This window comes from Bidens hawaiensis, unplaced genomic scaffold, assembly GCF_021521415.1.
Source record: "Bidens hawaiensis isolate Kalapana, Puna unplaced genomic scaffold, B.hawaiensis_p1.1 tig00046656_1, whole genome shotgun sequence".
NCBI lineage: Eukaryota > Viridiplantae > Streptophyta > Magnoliopsida > Asterales > Asteraceae > Bidens > Bidens hawaiensis.
This window is the reverse complement of record NW_027498314.1, coordinates 110,149-129,274: the sequence shown is the minus strand read 5'-3', so window position 1 is coordinate 129,274 and position 19,126 is coordinate 110,149. Positions and strand designations below refer to the sequence as shown.

The 19,126-nt window shown below is 33.6% G+C and overlaps 1 protein-coding gene across 1 annotated transcript; it reads right to left on the bottom strand.

Moving 5' to 3' along the window:
* Positions 1–1,433: 1,433 nt before the first annotated feature.
* LOC143596502 (G-type lectin S-receptor-like serine/threonine-protein kinase At4g03230) lies at positions 1,434–11,607 on the bottom strand. Its single transcript, XM_077075260.1, has 7 exons — positions 10,397–11,607; positions 3,727–3,888; positions 3,427–3,629; positions 2,823–3,033; positions 2,470–2,707; positions 2,044–2,188; positions 1,434–1,780 (listed from the first exon to the last, which is right to left on the bottom strand). Exons 1-7 carry the CDS (start codon positions 11,499–11,501, stop codon positions 1,466–1,468), a joined length of 2,379 nt encoding a protein of 792 aa, XP_076931375.1. The 5' UTR covers positions 11,502–11,607; the 3' UTR covers positions 1,434–1,465.
* Between the last annotated feature and the right edge of the window lie 7,519 nt (positions 11,608–19,126).

Below are 19,126 nucleotides of genomic sequence, written 5' to 3'. Positions count from 1 at the left end.
TAATAAAGGCAAGTGAAAACCAACTTTATGTAAGCATGAGTTATTTCACTAGTCCATTTTGGTAATGTTCTTAGACAATTGGATATCTCAATGTACTATTGGGCCCGACAAGCCCTATCCACCGTTGGTCTCTCCAACATAGTTGTCCGTGTGGATATGTATTGTCCAACGATATTTATTGTCCATACTTCGCTAGGGCAAATCGCTATATGTTTAGTTTGGTTATAGGCTCATGCTATTACATATCATTTGTATGTAAACTCTGAATTTAACCATGTATCCAATTGTGTGTTTTTGCTTATGATAATCATATAATATGACAACTTTCTTCGTTGCCCCTTGCGATTCCGCCAAGGCAGGGTGTGACTGTGTAATTGTTCATGTTTAGTGTTTCTACGAATGGCATTCGTTATATTGTTGTACTATTTCTACTATGCCATCCACCTAGGTTATTAGAATCTATAATTTGACGGGTATTCTAACTAAAATGTTTCCATCTATAAGCAATAATAATAATAATAATAATAATAATAATAATAATAATAATGAAAATAATAATATTTATTATTATTATTATTATTATTATTATTATTATTATAGATAACGAGATTAATGTTTTAACCTGAAAATTTTGGGTTGTCATAATAATTTACTTTGAATTTCTTGAATACGTGCGGAACATGATGATTGATTAGCAAAATTTACATACAATTTAGTTTATTTACTATAGTGCTTTTCACAACTAAAACTTCTACCGCTAACAACATTAATGAAGAACATAATATGTTGAAAAGCTTTGAAAATCGAACCAAAATTGACTTATCACACCTATCTTTTCCATATACCAATAAGTCGCATTGTGACCGAGTTTAAATATTTAATCATACTTAATGATTATTTATGAATTAAGTATAAAAAAATATATATTTTTTTCCAATTACAACCAACATGTTTTCATTTCATCTATGAGTATACCTGATTGTTCAAACATAACTTGTCTGATTGGTTTTCAAGTTTGTCTCAGTTGTCCATTTTGTCCATTGCGCCCCCTATATATTTAGCACAAAAACTATTAGCTTAAAGCCTACAAAAAGTGACTACTTATGATCATTGGTTTTAATAATTACACTTTTGCTTTTATTATTGTTGTTATTATTATTATTCTTTTTGGTTATTTGATCAAATAAATATTTATATGACTTGTAAAAGTAGAATGCGTTAACATATAATTAGTTATATTTAAAAGAAAATGAAACATTATCATTAATGACAACAATTACAATAAAGTGGCCGGTATTATTGTCATCGAAATAATCACTAAAATCACCCACACACAGCCACATATTTGTTCCAACATTTTTAAATTTATAAAAAAAAAATCATCTTTAACTTTTAGAAGGTTGTTTAATAAACAATGGAAAAACTAGGTTGTTTAATAAACAATGGAAAAACTATAACATCACATTTATCGTCCTTGTATGGTGGAGATTGTGACCTCCACGTTGGTTTGTGTTTGTGGTGGGTATGATGAAGATGAAGTATCAAAGCAACTAGTTAATTTTCTTACGGTAAATGCAGGTTGTTTCGGTTCAGGAAGTGTAGAAATGTCACTCGTGAGCATTGTTACTGCATTGGACATGTTAGGCCGGTCATCTGGATCTTCTTGTAGACATAAAAGCCCAACAATGATACACTTTAGTACTTCATTAGGGTCATAGCTTTCCAACAAAACTTGTTCCATTAGATCCAATGGCCTACCTTCTTTCCACAATTGCCAAGCCTGAAAATGGTATAGATTCAATAAACTGACCATAAAGTATGTTAAAACTTAGTTTTTCATGTAACTAGAGAGTCTGGTTTTCCTTTGACCCTCTATGTAATAAAATTTTTATTTAGTAAAGGTGTCTAGTGTCGTTATTCTTTCATATCTGAGCTTGTAAATCATCAACAATGGTTTAGTAGTTAAAAAATATGAAATAAGCATTGTGGCTTGACAAGTTAAAAATTTTGCCATGTCTTTCAAAGGTTGATATTTGAACTCACATAATTTAGAAGACTAACGGCTTGTTCACACTGATAGTGTTTTCTTTTCCCACTTAGAATCTCAAGAACCACCACCCCGAAACTATAAACATCTGATTTAATTGAAAATAGTCCCTCCAATGCATACTCTGGAGCCATATAACCGCTACAAAAATCATAAGTCACGTGAGAAAATCATATATTTGTGACTATTTTAAGCAAATATGAAAACCATCAAGTTTTTAGTTGGAGCGTTTAACCCGTTAAAAACATGTGGTGTTTTAACTTGACTTGTGTATCTTGTTTAAAATATGATACTTGTTAAGGTCGCTATTTTGTATAAAATTATAATAAAAAAACACGGTTTATAAGTTCAGTAGTTCGAATGAGAACCCGACATGATTAATATCGTATATAAGCTAAAATATGGCAATGTGCAATACTTACTATGTTCCAATAATTCTTTTAGTGTTGGATTCTACTTCTTTTCCATTAACTATCTTCGCTAATCCAAAATCCGATATCTTTGGATTTAAATCTTCGTCTAAGAGTATGTTACTTGTCTTCAAATCTCTATGAATGATTCTTAACCGTGAATCTTGATGAAGATATATGAGTCCTCTAGAAATCCCCAAGATTATTTCAAACCTCTTGGTCCAATCAAGCAATGAACTTTGTGTCCGATCTTACGATATTCATTTAAAACACATGGAGACATGCTCATCGTTAAGATCTGATTCAAATTAAATCGAAAATTTGATAAATTTGTTGATCATAAAGATATGGACAAAGATGGTTACCAAATATGAAGGCATCTAAGCTTTTGTTTGACATATACTCGTATATTAACATCTTCTCATTTCCCTTCATGCTATAACCCAAGAGTCTAACAAGGTTTCGATGTTGTAGTTTAGCAATCAACGTAACTTCATTCTTGAACTCTTCCAAACCTTGCCCAGAATGGACTGATAACCTCTTCACTGCAACTTCTAGTCCTCCTGGCAACTTACCCTACTCCCAATCATTGGGTTAGCAAACTCAAAGAGATATGAATCAAGAATTTGTGAAAGTGTTATAATTTGAAAAATAATACCATTTAAGAACGTGATACCCCATATTTTTAATTCCCGAACAACACAATTTGTATTCTAGTTGTACTACCCTTAATATGCCCAGTTTTGGTTTCATGTTATCGATTTCAGTTAGGTTATATTACCTAGCATGTCGAACATTTTTATAAGTATGTGTGTAAAACCACTAGCGCAAGATTGGAAACTATCTAGACTTACTATGATGAGGTTATATGTATTTCAAATGGTGTTGTTGGATAGACATTGTGGATCATCTCACAATTGAAAACATGTGATGCCTAAAACGTCTTTGTAACGAAAAAAGAATTCTCACCTTGTAAACTGGTCCAAAACCACCTTCTCCAAGCTTATTTTCCTCAGAGAAGCCATTTGTGGAAGCCGAGATTCTGTCAAAGTCAAAGAAAGGTATGCCTATGGTTGATGAATCACCCTCATCTGAGCGAAAAGGATCCAACAATTCCTGGACTTGCCTCACACTTTCATTAAACTGATGAACTGAATCGCTCTCCGCATTTCCTATAAGAGAAACATTTATGCAAAGAACAATTGTTATGATGAGGAAGTTGGTCAATAAATAAATGAGACAAAATTCTAAGGATTCATGATTGTGTACCTTTTACTTTCTTGATATTGATCATCCTCTTGTAACAAATGAAACCAATGCAACATAAGAACAAAAGTCCAGAAATCAAAATTGCAAAAAGAATGATGACCAGAAGGGATATTGACTTGGATCGTTTCCTATCACCATTAGCAATTAGTGGACTTTTTGTTCCTGAAATTGAAATTGATAAATTCAATACATATGAGTTTAATTATTACAAAGCCTATTTTTATGGACCAGTATTTTTATGGACCATCCATTTTTACGAAACGAAATTTTATAAGCCATACTTATACACATAATTTCTAGGTATTTTTTTATTGATATCTCACTGCTACTTAAACAGTTTTTATTATAGTTATTAGATTATATATTTATTTCCATATGTTTGTGTTTATTGTTGATTTGTTCTTGGTATTTTTGATGTAGCACCACCTTCAAAACCTTTAACTCAAACACCTTTAAACACAAAGAAAGCATTTCTACATTTCACTATAGAAAAAAACATTTAAAACCCTAAATTTGTTTCTCGCTATGCATCCTCCACATCCATTTTATTTATTTGTTAAGGGTGGGCGTGAGTGAAAGAAGACTAAAAATAAATAAGTATATTTAATTAAATAAATATAAATATAATACAGTAGAAACTCGATAAATTAATACTCGATTATTTAATAAACTCTCTAAGATAATGTTTTTTGCCGGTCCCGACTCGGGAATATGGTGCTAAATTAATAATTCGCTAAAATTATAAGATAATACATTTTTGATAATTTCTTTAGACCCCATATAATATATAAATTAATAATTCCTTATATATAGCATATTACATGAATGATTTATGAAGGTTTCTTGAAAAATGACTCAGTTGTCTTTTGTTTTTTGTTGAAATCAATTTCCCCTTAAATCTCGTCTCTAATTTTTCTTAGCATGGTAAGAACTTCTGGTGTTTTTTCTCATAGCTCAACAAGAAATTGTTCAATGTGATTGCCGCTTTAATACCTACTTTGATCTTGTATTTATATAGAAAATATTTTTAATGTCCATAAAGTGATACATTGAACACAAGAATCATAATAAGGTGGGAGATTGAAGGTTTCTTTCAAATTGGGCCGTTCATTTGATATACATGCATTGTATACAATAATTAAGTGGATGCTTGAAAGGTGTATGTAAACTAAGTATTTTACTATAAATTAATAAAATATTAATTAATATATAAATTAATAATTATTAATTTATCGATTAATTAATAACTCTTTTAATTAATAAATTTTGGTGGTCCTAATTGTATTATTTTATAGAGTTTTTACTGTATAAAGGATGTAGAGCTTTTAAATGGTGATAAACAAATTAAACGGTAATTTTTAATTAAGTTATAGTTTGGTTACCCCTAAACGCCACTGTTTAAGCCTGACAATGGTGTTAGGCCTACTGTCGTTAACGTGATTTGAAGAAGGCTTGTATCTAAAGTTTCTATAAGGAGTGTCGGGAAAGAAATGGCAAAATACCTTGGTGATTTTCAATTCGTGGTGGGGATCCCGAGTGGAGCGGAGGCGATGCTTCACAGGGCGAATATATTTCTTAACATGTTGCACTCAGATGGGTCTTGGCTTTGCTTACAATAGATTTTTCTAATTCCTTCAACCTGATGGATAGGACCACACTCATGTAGGAGGTTCGTGCCAGATGCCATCTATTTCCTTGTGGGTCAATTTATTTTATGGTCAACCAGATAGGCTATATGAGGGAGTGATTGTTTCAAGCCAACTACCGGGGTTCAACAAGGCGATCATTTAGGGCCCTTCTCTTTGCATTTACTTTACACCCCCTCATTCATTGGGTATTGGATGGTTACAAGTTTCTTTTTGGTACTTAGATGATGGCACGATTATAAGAGACACCATTGAAGTGGCTAAAGCCTTGGATATTATAAGATCCAAGGGGCCAAGTTTGGGGCTTGAGCTTAATATTAAAAAAGACCGAAGTATTTTGGTCGTCATACAATGGGGTAAAGGCTATTTCCTATCGGCATTGGGATACCGGAGTTAGGTGTTAAACTCCTTGGAGGTGCGGTTAGCCAGGACACTGGTTTTATTGATAGTTTGGCCATTATCAGAGCTTCAAGAGCAGTGGACCTAATGAGATGTATTACTCACTTGCGTGACCCTCAATGTGAGCTTCTCTTGCTTCGCTCCTGGATGGGGGTGGCTAAGTTGTTGTTCGGACTCCGAACATGTCCGCTTGTGTTTGTTAAGGAAACCGTATTTGTTTTTGACAATGGGCTTCGAGAGGTGATTGAGGATATTGTGGTATGTGGGGGTCTGTTTTTTTAGATTTATAAATGGAGATTAGCCTCTCTCCCCATCCATTTTGGTGGTTTAGGGTTATATTTAGCTGAGAATGTTTCCACCTATGCTTTCGTAGCCTCGATAGCACAATCCTGGAAGTTACAGAACCACATTTTGCGTGTTGTGGTGTTGATGGGTCAGATTCTGATTTTGGGTGTGCGTTGGATTGTTTGTACAACTTTATTCACGATCTTGATCTTGGAGGGTTAGCTAATAAGGACCCCCCCCCCCCCCCCCGCCCCTCTAAAGCCCAAATGCATTGACGAGTGCCATTTATAATAAAACTGTCCAAAGGTTGGGAGAAAAGTTTAGCATGTCCACTCGTCAGAGAGCGGTATTATAATGTGTTCAGATCAAGACTTTTTGACTGTCACCCCCAATGAAGGGTTAGGCCAGCAAGTGTTAGCAGCGGAGTACCGAATCATTCTTAAATATTGTTTAATGATCCCCCTATTCCCAATTGATGAGCCATGCCCGATCTTCCTTAAAGTTTATTTAGATAATTTTTTTGAACATGCAGTTCATTGCAAAGAGCTCCCCGGGGTTTAAATATAGACATGATTTGGTCAGAGATGCTCTCTGTGATATGTTAAAACGGGCGGGAATCTCGACAAAAAAAAAGGCTCCCGTGAATTTATTGCTGGTTCCGCGTGATGGAAGGTCTACTCTCCAACCCGGACATTCTTGTGTTTGGATGGACGGGGGGAGCATGTTTTTGTGGACCTTACTGGGGCGTCCCCTCTTGTCGGGGTTAGGGACACCTGGTTTGTTGCTAGGAAGGTCGTGCTAAAGGTAGCACCAAGAAAAAATTTTAAGCAAGAAAAGGCGTGTGTTGAGAATCAACATGTCTTTATTCCTTTTGATTTCGATACATTGGGTCTCTTGCCCCTGATGCTGCTATGTTTCTGAAAAGAGTTTAGGGGGACGTGCACAGTAACTCAACGATGCCGAAGAACGATAACTTTGTTTTCAGTAAGATCGTTTTTGCCATTTAATAGGGGGGCGGCGGTGTAGCTTGTTGCTCGCTTACCTGCATTCTTATTATAATTGGATCATTTTATTTGTTTTATATGAAATATGAGAATTATTATCCAAACAAAAAAAAATTAGTGTTAAGGATGCAATGTGAATGCTCTTAGAACATTCTCAGCATGTGCTCTATAATTATGTGAGTGTTTTTTAATAAATTATATGTTATGGTTATGAGTGGTTGTGAGTATATAACAGAAAAAAATGTTAAATAAGAGTTAAATTTCTAGTTTCACTATACGCATGGTATAATTTTAAATACTTACTGAAGTGGTTGTAAGAGGAGGGAGAAAACATAATGATAAATGTATAAAACATTATTATATATTGAAAATGAAAATAAAAAGATAGTAATTTTTATTACAAGTATATAGATATGAATAGAGAATCGGTTGAGAATGCTCTTAGAGCAAATATGGAATGAGACGTGAGTTTTTATCTATTTTAAATACAAGATAATTTTTAAAAAGTATGATTTTTAAGTAAGTATAGTATAAAATGCGGTGAAAGGGCATTTAAATGGGGCCAAATTTCCTTTAAAATAAATAGCTTAGAGCATTTCTAATTTATTTTTTAAATTTTGTGAGGGGTATTCTATTTTTTAGAGATGGTTAAAAATAATTGTGAGCGAATAAGAGAGAAAATGATATTGTTTTTGGTTAAATTTGGATAAACATAATTTCACCTCTAATTTTTTAATGTTTTTAAAAGTGGTTGTGAGTGAAGTAGAGATAAAAGTAATGATAAAAACAATGTTGTAAAACTCGCTAGGCGGCCGGCCCCTTTGTAGGAAGTACTCGGAGTAACATGATAAATATAACGTAAATAATTATTAGATATATATATATATATATATATTAAAACAAACATAATTAATGACAAAATTAGCATAATTCATTTGAAATAAAAACCATAATTCAACAAATTCAAGGTTTGTTGTTATCTTTTAGTTTTTTACAAAAAAAAAAAGAATAAAAATGAAAATTGGTGGCCGAGTTGATCTTGGAGACCGAGTAATTTCTAATACTCCGACTTCTAACCGAATTGAACCTCAGAGAGTAATGATGGCCGAGTTGGAAAAAGGCGGCAAGGTCGATGTCCGAAGACCTTGGAATCGCCGATTCCAAAGCCTTGGAATCCGACTTTTACAACACTGGATAAAAATATAAAATGAATATTATTTAATTAGAGAAAAAGGATGGTGTTTTTAGTGTAATTATAGAGATGGAGATGGAGATTGGATTGGAACACATTCCCAAAATTTATGTGAGGAGAGTTTGTAAATTATAGTGTGGAGTTTTGAGTAGTTGTGAGCGTAAATTAAAGGGTGAAAAGAGAAAATGTAGTGATATTTGGTAAAATTTAGGGAAACTTTGTTTGTCTATATTTAGTTTTTAATATTTGTTGAATTGATTGTGAGTAAGGAAGAAAAAAAACTTTAATAATAAAAATATAAAAATATTATTTAATTAAAAAAAAAGAAAAATATACTGTAACTATAGATATGGAAATAAAGGACGAAAGACGGACTAAAAATGGTCTTACATGATATCTTCTGTCATAGTTGTAAAAAATAATACACCAGTTGTTGGGATGCCACATATATAATTGTGTTCGAAAAACATGTAAATTATCCTACACATGTATCATCATTCACCCAACAAACGACAACGTTTATTTGTTGTTTTTGAAAAGTTGCTTTCTTTCCACTTAATTAGCACAAAAGTCAATAATTTACGTCTTATCCAGACTTTCAACATACTATATCTATAATAATTTATGAGGTTTTCATAAAAAGAAAATAGGATTAGAATAATATTAATACGTCATTGTCACTTAGACCATCCGTACTCGGCCTTCGTTGCGGCGTTTTGGGCTTAAAACGTCGGGGCACACCGCTCCCCGGCTTTTGGCTTGGCATTTTGGGCAAAGTGTTTCCTACAAAACGCGTATATGACACAAATTGTGAGGGTTTTGTGATAGAGAGGTAGAAAGAGGGGAAGAGAGAGAGGCGTTTTAGGGTCTTTTTCTCACTGCACCCACTTTTTGCAAAATGCATAAAAATTAATTAGGCGTCAGATGACATAAAATACCCAAATATGCCTAGTTTTAACTACACGTGGTGTTAGGTGATCATGAAAATTTTCTTTATGGGAGGTAAGGATTCGAGTGTTGTAAAGAAGAGAAGAATATGAATACATTTATTTGTTCTAAAATCAAATTGAATGATGATATAAGCTGTGACAGTAGATATGATTATATGAATTATCTCACTATTTGACTTGCCCCACATACCACACCGAAAGGCTTTTTATTTGGCCGGTGGATTGACCACTAATGATACACTAGCGGTAACCATTTTTATTATTACTATACGGGTGCCCGTGCGATGTAGCAGGAACACATATCGTTAATAGTAATTTGGTTTCAATTTTTAACCGTTCTGTTTTGGTTTACATGATCAAAAACCGCTACTAATTATTTATTTAAAGGCCATCAAAACCGGATCGCAAACACCGCGTCGTAAATGTTAATTTTTTTAACTAATAAAAGCTAAGGCGATATCATAATCTAATTAAAGAGAATAAAATTCTTGTTTTTATGGTGTCGTTTTAAAAAAAATTATAAGTGTGTGAAAAAATTATGATCGTTTAAAAGTTTTGGGTGGAAGTTAGGTTAAATGCGAAATTAAAAATAATATATGGTTAAAAGTTAAAGGGCTAAGGTTGTAACTATTACTTAAATTTATAAAATTTGATTAAAGTTAAGGGGACAATATCGTAACTATATTTAAAAAATTGAAGTTTACTATTTTACCCATCTTCAATATGCTATGTAAATTGTACCATTTGTTAATAAGTTGTAAATTGCTTAAAATCTAAGTGTCTTAATTTGACTTGGTTGGTGTATCATATATAGAATAGATTATTATTATTATTATTATTATTTGTACCAAAATACTTATTTGATCAAAAAGTAAAACCTAGTAGCATGATAAAACACTTAAAAAAACAGCTCTTACCTATAAAAGTTTTTGCCGTGGGTTAAACATTTAAAAGAGATCACACTAAAATGCCTCTAAGCGACGGCTAAGTTTACCCTAGCCTTCCGCAAAACACCTAATAAAAAAAAGACCCTTAATTTCCAACTAATGTTTGAATTTCAATTATTTCGAAAATGTTCTGGTCAACACAAACATTCCATACATGGAGTGGCCGGAGTTGAAAATCAATCCTAAAATAACAAGTGAAAAGTTAAAAACCTAATTACGATTGATCATGAAAGAAATATGTACGTACCTATTGAAACAGGGTTCCGGATGGAAATTATGTGACCACTAACCCCTTCACCAACTTGAACATCAACAAGTTGTGAACCCGAACTCCATATCCAGCAACCTTGCTTACCTCCAGGAACACCGACTAAAGCCAGTTCTTGGTTCCCGACGCCATTATACGAATAAGCTTGACAACAGTCCAAGCCCAAACACTTTTCCTTACAATCCGGTTCACTTCTGGACTCCAAAAATGTTTGAAATGTTACATCAATCTTCATGATGTCCATGCTCAAAAAACTTGTGTCATTGCCACTGCAAATAGTTGACGTCCTTTTGCAAACTTTATCAGGTGTATTAGTTACATCAGTAACAAGGTCAAAACCAGGCAAACAATTGCAGAAAGAATCTGCTTTACTTATGTTGCAGCTGCTGTTAGGTCCGCATGCGTTGTATCTGGCACAATAGTCCTTGGGTTCTGACCAGTTTAAAACCCATCTTCTGATACGTAGTTCCCAAAAGTACAACTGGATTTCACCAGAAGTACTCATAACCAGCCTTGAGTAATTAGTGAGCGATGTTTTTTTGGTGGAGTTGGATTTAGATAGCAAGTGAAGGGCGGCCAAGGGCATTTTGGAAGGGTTTATGTTGCTTTCTAGACCGGAACCACTTTTCCAGTGAAGCTTTTTATCGGCGAAGATGGTGTAATTGTTGTATCCAAAAACTTGATCTTTTTGGAAGACGAAGGTTCCGGTTGCAGGGTCGTGTTGAGATCTCCATGAAGTTAGTTTCATAGTCTTTTCCATGTACATTCCAGGAAGGAATGTGTCAGTAGGGTAACTGAAACTAGACCAGACTATGGTTCCTGACGATTCATCTGCTAGAATCAGGTTTCCTGTGTCTAATAACTTCAGGGTCCTTGCTTTGGAAATGGAAGGTAGACGGGTGGTGAAGTATCTCTGTGACCTATCTTTAATCACTAGGTTGCCGTCATCTTCAACCGTGAGGACAGAGGAAGTTGACGAGATTGGGTTATCTCGGTTAGCGACCCACACGATTGTTTTTGGGTCCATGCTATACCATATCCCAAGATACCTTTGATTTCCATTTCCTATCGCCAAAAATCCCATTTGAAATATTTTTTCGGGAGAAAGGAGTGTGTCGTGTTTCTCATCTTTGAGTGAATCTTTCTTGGACAAACTATCATGAGAATATGCGTGACATTGAAGAGTTAATATGAAAATGAAGATGAAAATGAAGATGAAACGGGTGATGATGCTTAGGAAATTCTTCATGTGCAAATCTGAGAGGTTATTTGAAATGTAAGACCTAAAAATTTTTTTGTGTTTTTTTGAACATGCCCATGTGAGCAGGTACATTTACATCCGATGGAAAGGCAAGATGTTTCTGGATACGACAAAAACCTAAGTTAAAAAACTTTCCATGCACTTTTTAATTTTATCATCGATATGATTAAAACGAGGGTAATAATGTAATTTAGAAAGTTATTTTATCGTATAATTGTAACAGAATATAAGAATGTGAGTATGTGACCATGTACCTTAAAGAAATAAAGAAAAAGAAATGTAGAGAGTCACGTGCAGAACATGTGGTTGGTTGGGAGACTGCTTTTAGAAAAACACACCACAAAACGATTGATTAGTATTATTATTAGATAGAATTACCGAGATTTTCTTTTACTTTTTATCAAGTTTTACTTTTTATTCTTTATTTTTAAAATTAATATGTTTTGTCATTTATATTTTTTATATTTTAAGGGTCAAGTTATTCTACAAAAGTGAACAAAAATGAGAAGGATGAAAAACTATAATTAATTAATATATGTCAAGTATGGACCAAACAAAAAAGGGTATAAAAGTAATATTACACATTTTTTCTCTCCACATGCAAGTCATATGTTAATTCTTCCATCATTTTTAAACGTCTATAACTTTTTCATATGAATTTTTTTTTGAAATAAAATTCACCATAATAACAAGCGTTTTTTACCTTTAATATGAGTATAATTTTGTTAGAAGAATAAAAAATAATTTACGTCATTGTGTCTTTTTGCTTAACATTGTGTCTTTTTTCGTCATTGTGTCTTTCTGTTTGTTATTGTGTTTTTTCACCACTGTATCTTTCAACTGATCATTGAGTTTTTTCATCATTATGTCTTTCAACTAATCAATGTATTTTTTTTAAATACTAATAACACCGTTGTGTAATAATATATATATAATAAAAAATGCCAACAAATTATCTAATACATAAAACACAATGATGAATATATATTACACTATAACCTGAAATGTAAGACACAATATATATAACACAATGGCTGAAACTAAAGACACAATGGTAAATACATATAACACAATGACCTGAAACGTAAAACACAATGAAATCTACATATTACACAATGGCTTGAACGTAATACACAATCAACATAATACATTTTTTTTCAAATTAAGTGAATATTGAGCATAATGACTAAAGCACAAAGATACGTATAAAGCAAACGTTGAGCACAAAGACACAATGACGTAATCTTTGTTTTAATTTTTATCTTTAATATGAGTATCAATTGAAAAACACAATGACCAAAATATATAACACAATGCATAGAAAAACACAATGGACAACCAAATAACACAATATAAATAAACACATCAACTTTTTTTATATAACAATATGATATTCATATTAAAGATAAAAAACGCTCGTTATTATGGTAATTTTTTTTAAAATGTCGTATGAAAAAGTTATAGACGTTTTAAAATGATGGAGGAATTGACACGTGCCTTGCATTTGGAGAGAAAGTCATCATAATTGGGTTATTACCTTCATGCCCTTTTCATCAATTTTTGTTCAATTTTTATTCTTAAATTAATCTCCACCATCCAAATTTAAGATCAATGAGTTATATTCATTCTCACCCTTCTTATTTTTGTTGTCCTTTGTATTTTAACTTTACCCTATATTTTAAATCCAATAAAGTTTATCATTTGGCCCTACCGTCGTTAAATTTAATTGTTAAGTTAGGACATGTGCCTTGCATTTAAGGGCAAGTTTGACTTTAACCTATTTATTAGAAAAAATAATTTCAAAAATAAAAAAACAAATAAAAAGCTAAACATATTAATAAAGAAAATAAAATATAAATATATATTAAAAGATTAAAACACCTCTCTCTCTCTCTCTTTCTCTCTAAGGCCCCGGTCCCGGTGTCCTACATTGGACGTCGGATTCTTATCGAATGGCGGATTCCAATCGAATGACCATTCCAATCGAATGGCAGATTCTTATCGAATGCAGATTCTAATTGAATGACATATTCTAATCGAATGGCAGATTCTGATCGAATGACAATTCTAATCGAATGGCCATTCGATTCGATTACTATTACACATTCAATTCGATTACTTTTCCCATTCGATTCGATTACTTTACCCATTCGATTCGATTACTTTTCCCATTGGATTCGATTACTTTTCCCATTCAATTCTATTACTTGCTCATTCGATTCGATTAAGTTTTCTTTTGAATCAATTTTCTTAAGGACTCGATTCATATATGGTTTCCATTCTTATCACTTTCCAGCCTTTCCTTTCGACTCATCTTGCCCGTTTTGCATTAGAAACGAGCCTTGGTCTATAACCACATCGTTTTCTTACACTAACCGGTCCAAAAGTTACCCGTTTGTCCCGTTTCATTCCAAACATTTCGTTTACGTTAAAGTTTACATTTTTCTCACATAATAAGGTCCGATTTACTATCCTACCAAGTTTCATTCAAAACCAACTTCGTTTACCTGTCCTTTTCACGAACCGAACACTATTTGTTTTACCCAAAAACGAACCAACTAACCCGTTTACTAGCAAGTTCATTAATTTGTCAATAATCATGGCCCGTTCTATCATCCTACCAATTTTCATGCAAATCAATACACGAAAACTAAACCTTTTAAACAAAAACGTACCTTTGAGGTTTATGTTTGAAATCACTCGAATAGACCAAAACCATATCAAATGAACTCGGAATTCAGTGAATCAAGTGGCCACAGAACCGCCTTTCCGAGATCTACCAGTTCCGCCTACTGCTGCCGCTCGAGGCCACCTCTACAGTTGCCAAAAAACTGAAACAGTTGCCTGAAAAACTCCATTTTTGCTGTTACGGTTTTGCTGATAAACGCCGAGCTTCCTTACCTTTGATTGAATATCTGATCGGTGTAAATCTTCATTTATATGCCCTGAACAATTAATTAAAATTTCAGACCGATCCGACGGTTAATTTTCTTGGAATCGTCGTGTCTTTGTGGCTTATATTCTCAAAAACGGGAATTGGAGAAGTGTGTGTTTTGGAAGGTGTAGACTATGGTGTAGAGATTGATGGAAATGGAAAGGATTAGGGGTTAAGAGGTATTTATACTCCCTTAAGCCCATGGGTCTTAGGCCCATCTTTCTATTTTAGTCCATATTTAATTTCATCTTTAAAGCCTACTTAACATTCCATTTTTATTATTTTATTATTTCATTTACTAACTCAAGTAAACTTTTCCATCATAATTAAATAATGTATTGAATATAATTTTTAGAAATTTTGGGATGTTACAAGTATACCCTCCTTAAAAGAGGTTTCATCCTCCGAAACCTGCTTACTTCTTGTATTCACATCTTTGCTTTAGCTTCCTAGCTTACCAGTTTATCCTTTTGTCTCACAATAATCGAGTGATGTTCATTAGTTTAGCTGTCTTAAGTAGCTTGTCCATGAAGTCCTCGATGATATGCTTCCTTATATAGACTTATAAAGTCCCCATCATTTCCTTAAGCATGATTTTCTTTCTTTTCCTTCAAATATAAACATTACACTTACCGACACAACATTTAGCACCGAATGTCCTCTTTTATCCAATTACAACTTTAAGCAAATATACAGATTTGCATTATGTTCAAAACATAAGGAAACCTTTCTAGTTTCTCTTTAAGGATTATTTCTTGAATTCTCTTTGTCTATTTTTTAAGATAGAACACTTCTTGCAATTCTTAAGCACATCCATTGCATAACTTGTCGGAGAACTCCTTAAGTTACCACTTAAACCTTCTTTCATTCTCAGCTCTGCATGAACACGTAGGGTTCATGAGTTATAGCTGTCTAAGGTAGCTTGATCATGAAGTCCATGATGATACATCTTCCTTTTCTTGACGAATCAAGTCTCACCTTGTCCTATAAATCCATTGTTGTTTGCTATTGTATATCAAGTTGTCTGATATATCATAACTATTTATATTAACCAACTCCCTTTTCCAGCATGTCTTGACTCATTTAGTTGGCTTATATCCGTTTCTTTCATGTTGCTTCCACTTAGAACTCCCAGCTTGGGCTGCCTTTGATACTTCAGCGAACATTGTTGGCATTGTAGTGCGAAACAACTGAGCAACTCCCTTAGTGTATATGACTACAAGCTTCAAGCGTTATCCTTCTTCATTACTTTCTAAAGTCGAAGTCCTACTGCTTTCGTATATCACTTTGTCACACCTTCTTCAAACAGGTGTCTGGTTGGCACGTGTCTTACCACAGCATCTAGTACGACCTCCTTGTGCTCGTCCATTTGCAGCAGTCATCTTATCTTATCTCTAAGGAAACACAAACGTTATCACTCTGGAAATTATTTAGCACGTGATTCGTAAGGTAAATAGTTTATGACAGTGTCCAAGTGTAATTAACTCTTTACATTACTCCTCAGGTTCTACATACTTCCCTTTATGATTTCTCTTGTGCTAGTTTCTACTTCTCACACAATCATGTAAACATACATATAACCTACATTCTTATCCCTAGTATTTAAGCTAGCATTCACACATTCTTTTACTAGAAATTAAGCTAACATCATACATTCTTCCACTTTCATTTAACATGCATGTACATATATTTCCAAATCTTTACATGCTTAATCATGCAACTTACCGTTCTTGAGCTTGCTTGAGCGACACATGACTTTCTTGAACTGGCATCTTCTTTCTTTTCTTCATTAAGTCTCATTATCTGTTCGGGTCTAAGCATGTAGGATACTTATTTCTCTCGAATTTATGCTCTGATACCAACTTGTAAAGCCCCGGTCCCGGTAGACATTGGACGTCGGATTTACTCATAAACACAGTTCTAAATATCAGAGTTAATTAAAAACTTTCGCGGAAAAGTTAACTTCAATCACTCAATACAAAATATCCAAATATTGTCTTTAAACAGAACATAAAACATCGTAACTTTTCTTCATTAGATGTTAGCCAGCTCAGTCCATGGGTGTTCCCCTCAAGCCAGCTCCATCGTCATATTCACCTGCGTGCATACTAAAAGTCAGCTATGCTGAGTGAGTTCAAGTTAATCAGGCAACATACAATACATTCTCCTACATACGTATGTACGTATCCGAATATACATAATCATACTTAACCCGAGTTCTATCTTTATTCTTAGCACTTAACAACATTTATAAACATCCATAAGAGGAATGTTACATAATATCTATTAAAAGAACATTTACTATTATTCATACGAGGAACACTATATACTATCCAATCGAAGGAAACAATCTATTTATTATCCATAGAAGAAACACTATATTATATCCATAGAAAGAACGACGTGTACTATCCATAGAAGGAACACTATATACTATCCATAGAAGGAACACAATATATTATCCATAGAGACTATCCATAGGATGAACAATATTACCCATAGAAGGATCAACGTTCATTATCCATTTAAAGAGCGTATACTTTATTATATAATATCCATTTAAGGAACAATAATAAGGTCCTCAGTCCTTATCAACACGATCACTTTCCGCGTTCATGTCCAATTAAAGTTAGAGGGATTTTCCATCTAACTTACTATGTCTGGCGTAGGCCCACATACCTTATATAACTTTGCTTACACGTACCACCTATACAACAATTATATATAACGTACCAACATAAACCAGCTAATTACATCATAACATACGGACACACTATGCATACTTCACATTAATCTTCCAACGATCAACTTCCCTAGCGATATGTGCAATATCCGAAGATCATTCATGTACCGACAAACATTTATTCATGACCTCAATATAGTAAGTATCACATAAATCATATATGTCATACACTTACCACCATAGGTAAGTGTATTAACTAATCACATCGAGTATCCACACATCCCCGAAAACATGACAATGAAGTGTGTTAACTGTAATACCCTTCCTTAGCTTTGCACGGCTAGCTGTGTAATAGTTACAAGTATGAATTAACTACCTCTAACTATATCATCTAATCGAATCATCATTCTAATCGAATCACAATTCTAATTGAATGACAGTTTTAATCGCATGACAGTTCTAATCGAATGACCATTCTAATCGAATGACAGATTCTAATCGATTGGCAGATTCTAATCGAATGACAGATTATAATCGAATGGCAGATTCTAATCGAATGACAATTCTAATTGAATGGCAGATTTTAATCGAATGACCATTCGATTCGATTCCTTTTACCCATTCGATTCGATTACTTTTCTCATTCGATTCGATTACTTTACCCATTCGATTTGATTACTTTTCCCATTGAATTCGATTACTTTTCCCATTCGATTCGATTACTTGCTCATTCGATTCGATTACGTTTTCTTTTGAATCAAGTTTCTTAAGGACTCGATTCATATATGGTTTCCATTCTTATTACTTTCCAGCCTCTCCTTTCGACTCATCTTTCCCGTTTTGCATAAGAAACGATCCTTGGTCTATAACCACTTCGTTTTCTTACACTAACCCGTTCAAACGTTATCCATTTGTCACGTTTCATTCCAAACATTTCCTTTACGTTCAAGTTTACATTTTTCTCACATAATAAGGTCCGATTTACTATCCTACCAAGTTTCATTCAAAACAGACTTCGTTTACCCATCCTTTTCACCAACCGAACACTACTCGTTTTACCCAAAAATGAATCAACTAACGCGTTTACTAGCAAGTTCATTACTTAATCAATAATCATAGCTCGTTCTATCATCCTACCAGTTTTCATGCAAATCCCTACACGAAAAGTAAACCTTTTTAACAAAAACGTATCTTTGAGGTTTATGTTTGACATCACTCGAATAGAACAAAACTATATCAAACTAACTCGGAATTGAGTGAATCAAGCGGCCACGGAACCCTTTCACCGATATCTACCAGTGTCGCCTACTTCCGCCGCTGGAGGCCGCTGCTACATTTGCCGAAAAAACTCCATTTTTGCTGTTACGGTTTTGCTGATAAAAACCGGACTTTCCGACCTCTGATCGAAGATATGATTGGTGGAAATTTTCATTTATATGCCATGAAAACTCAGTTAAAATTTGTTACCTATCCGACTGTTAGATCTCTGGGAATCTTCGTGTCTTTGAGGGTTATTTTCTCAAAAACGGGAATTGGAGAAGTGTGTTTTTGAAGGTGTAGGCTATGGTGTAGAAATTGATGAAAATATAAAGGATTAGGGTTTAAGGGGTATTTATACTCCCTTAAGCCCATGGACGTTAGGCTCATCTTTCCTTTGTAGTCCATATTTAATTCTATCTTTAAAGCCTATTAACCTTCCATCTTTATTATTTTATTATTTCGTCTACTAACTCAAGTAAACTTTTCCATCATACTTAAATAATATATTAAATATCATTTTTAGAAATTTCGGGATGTTACATTGTCACACCCCGCCCAGGACGGGGTACT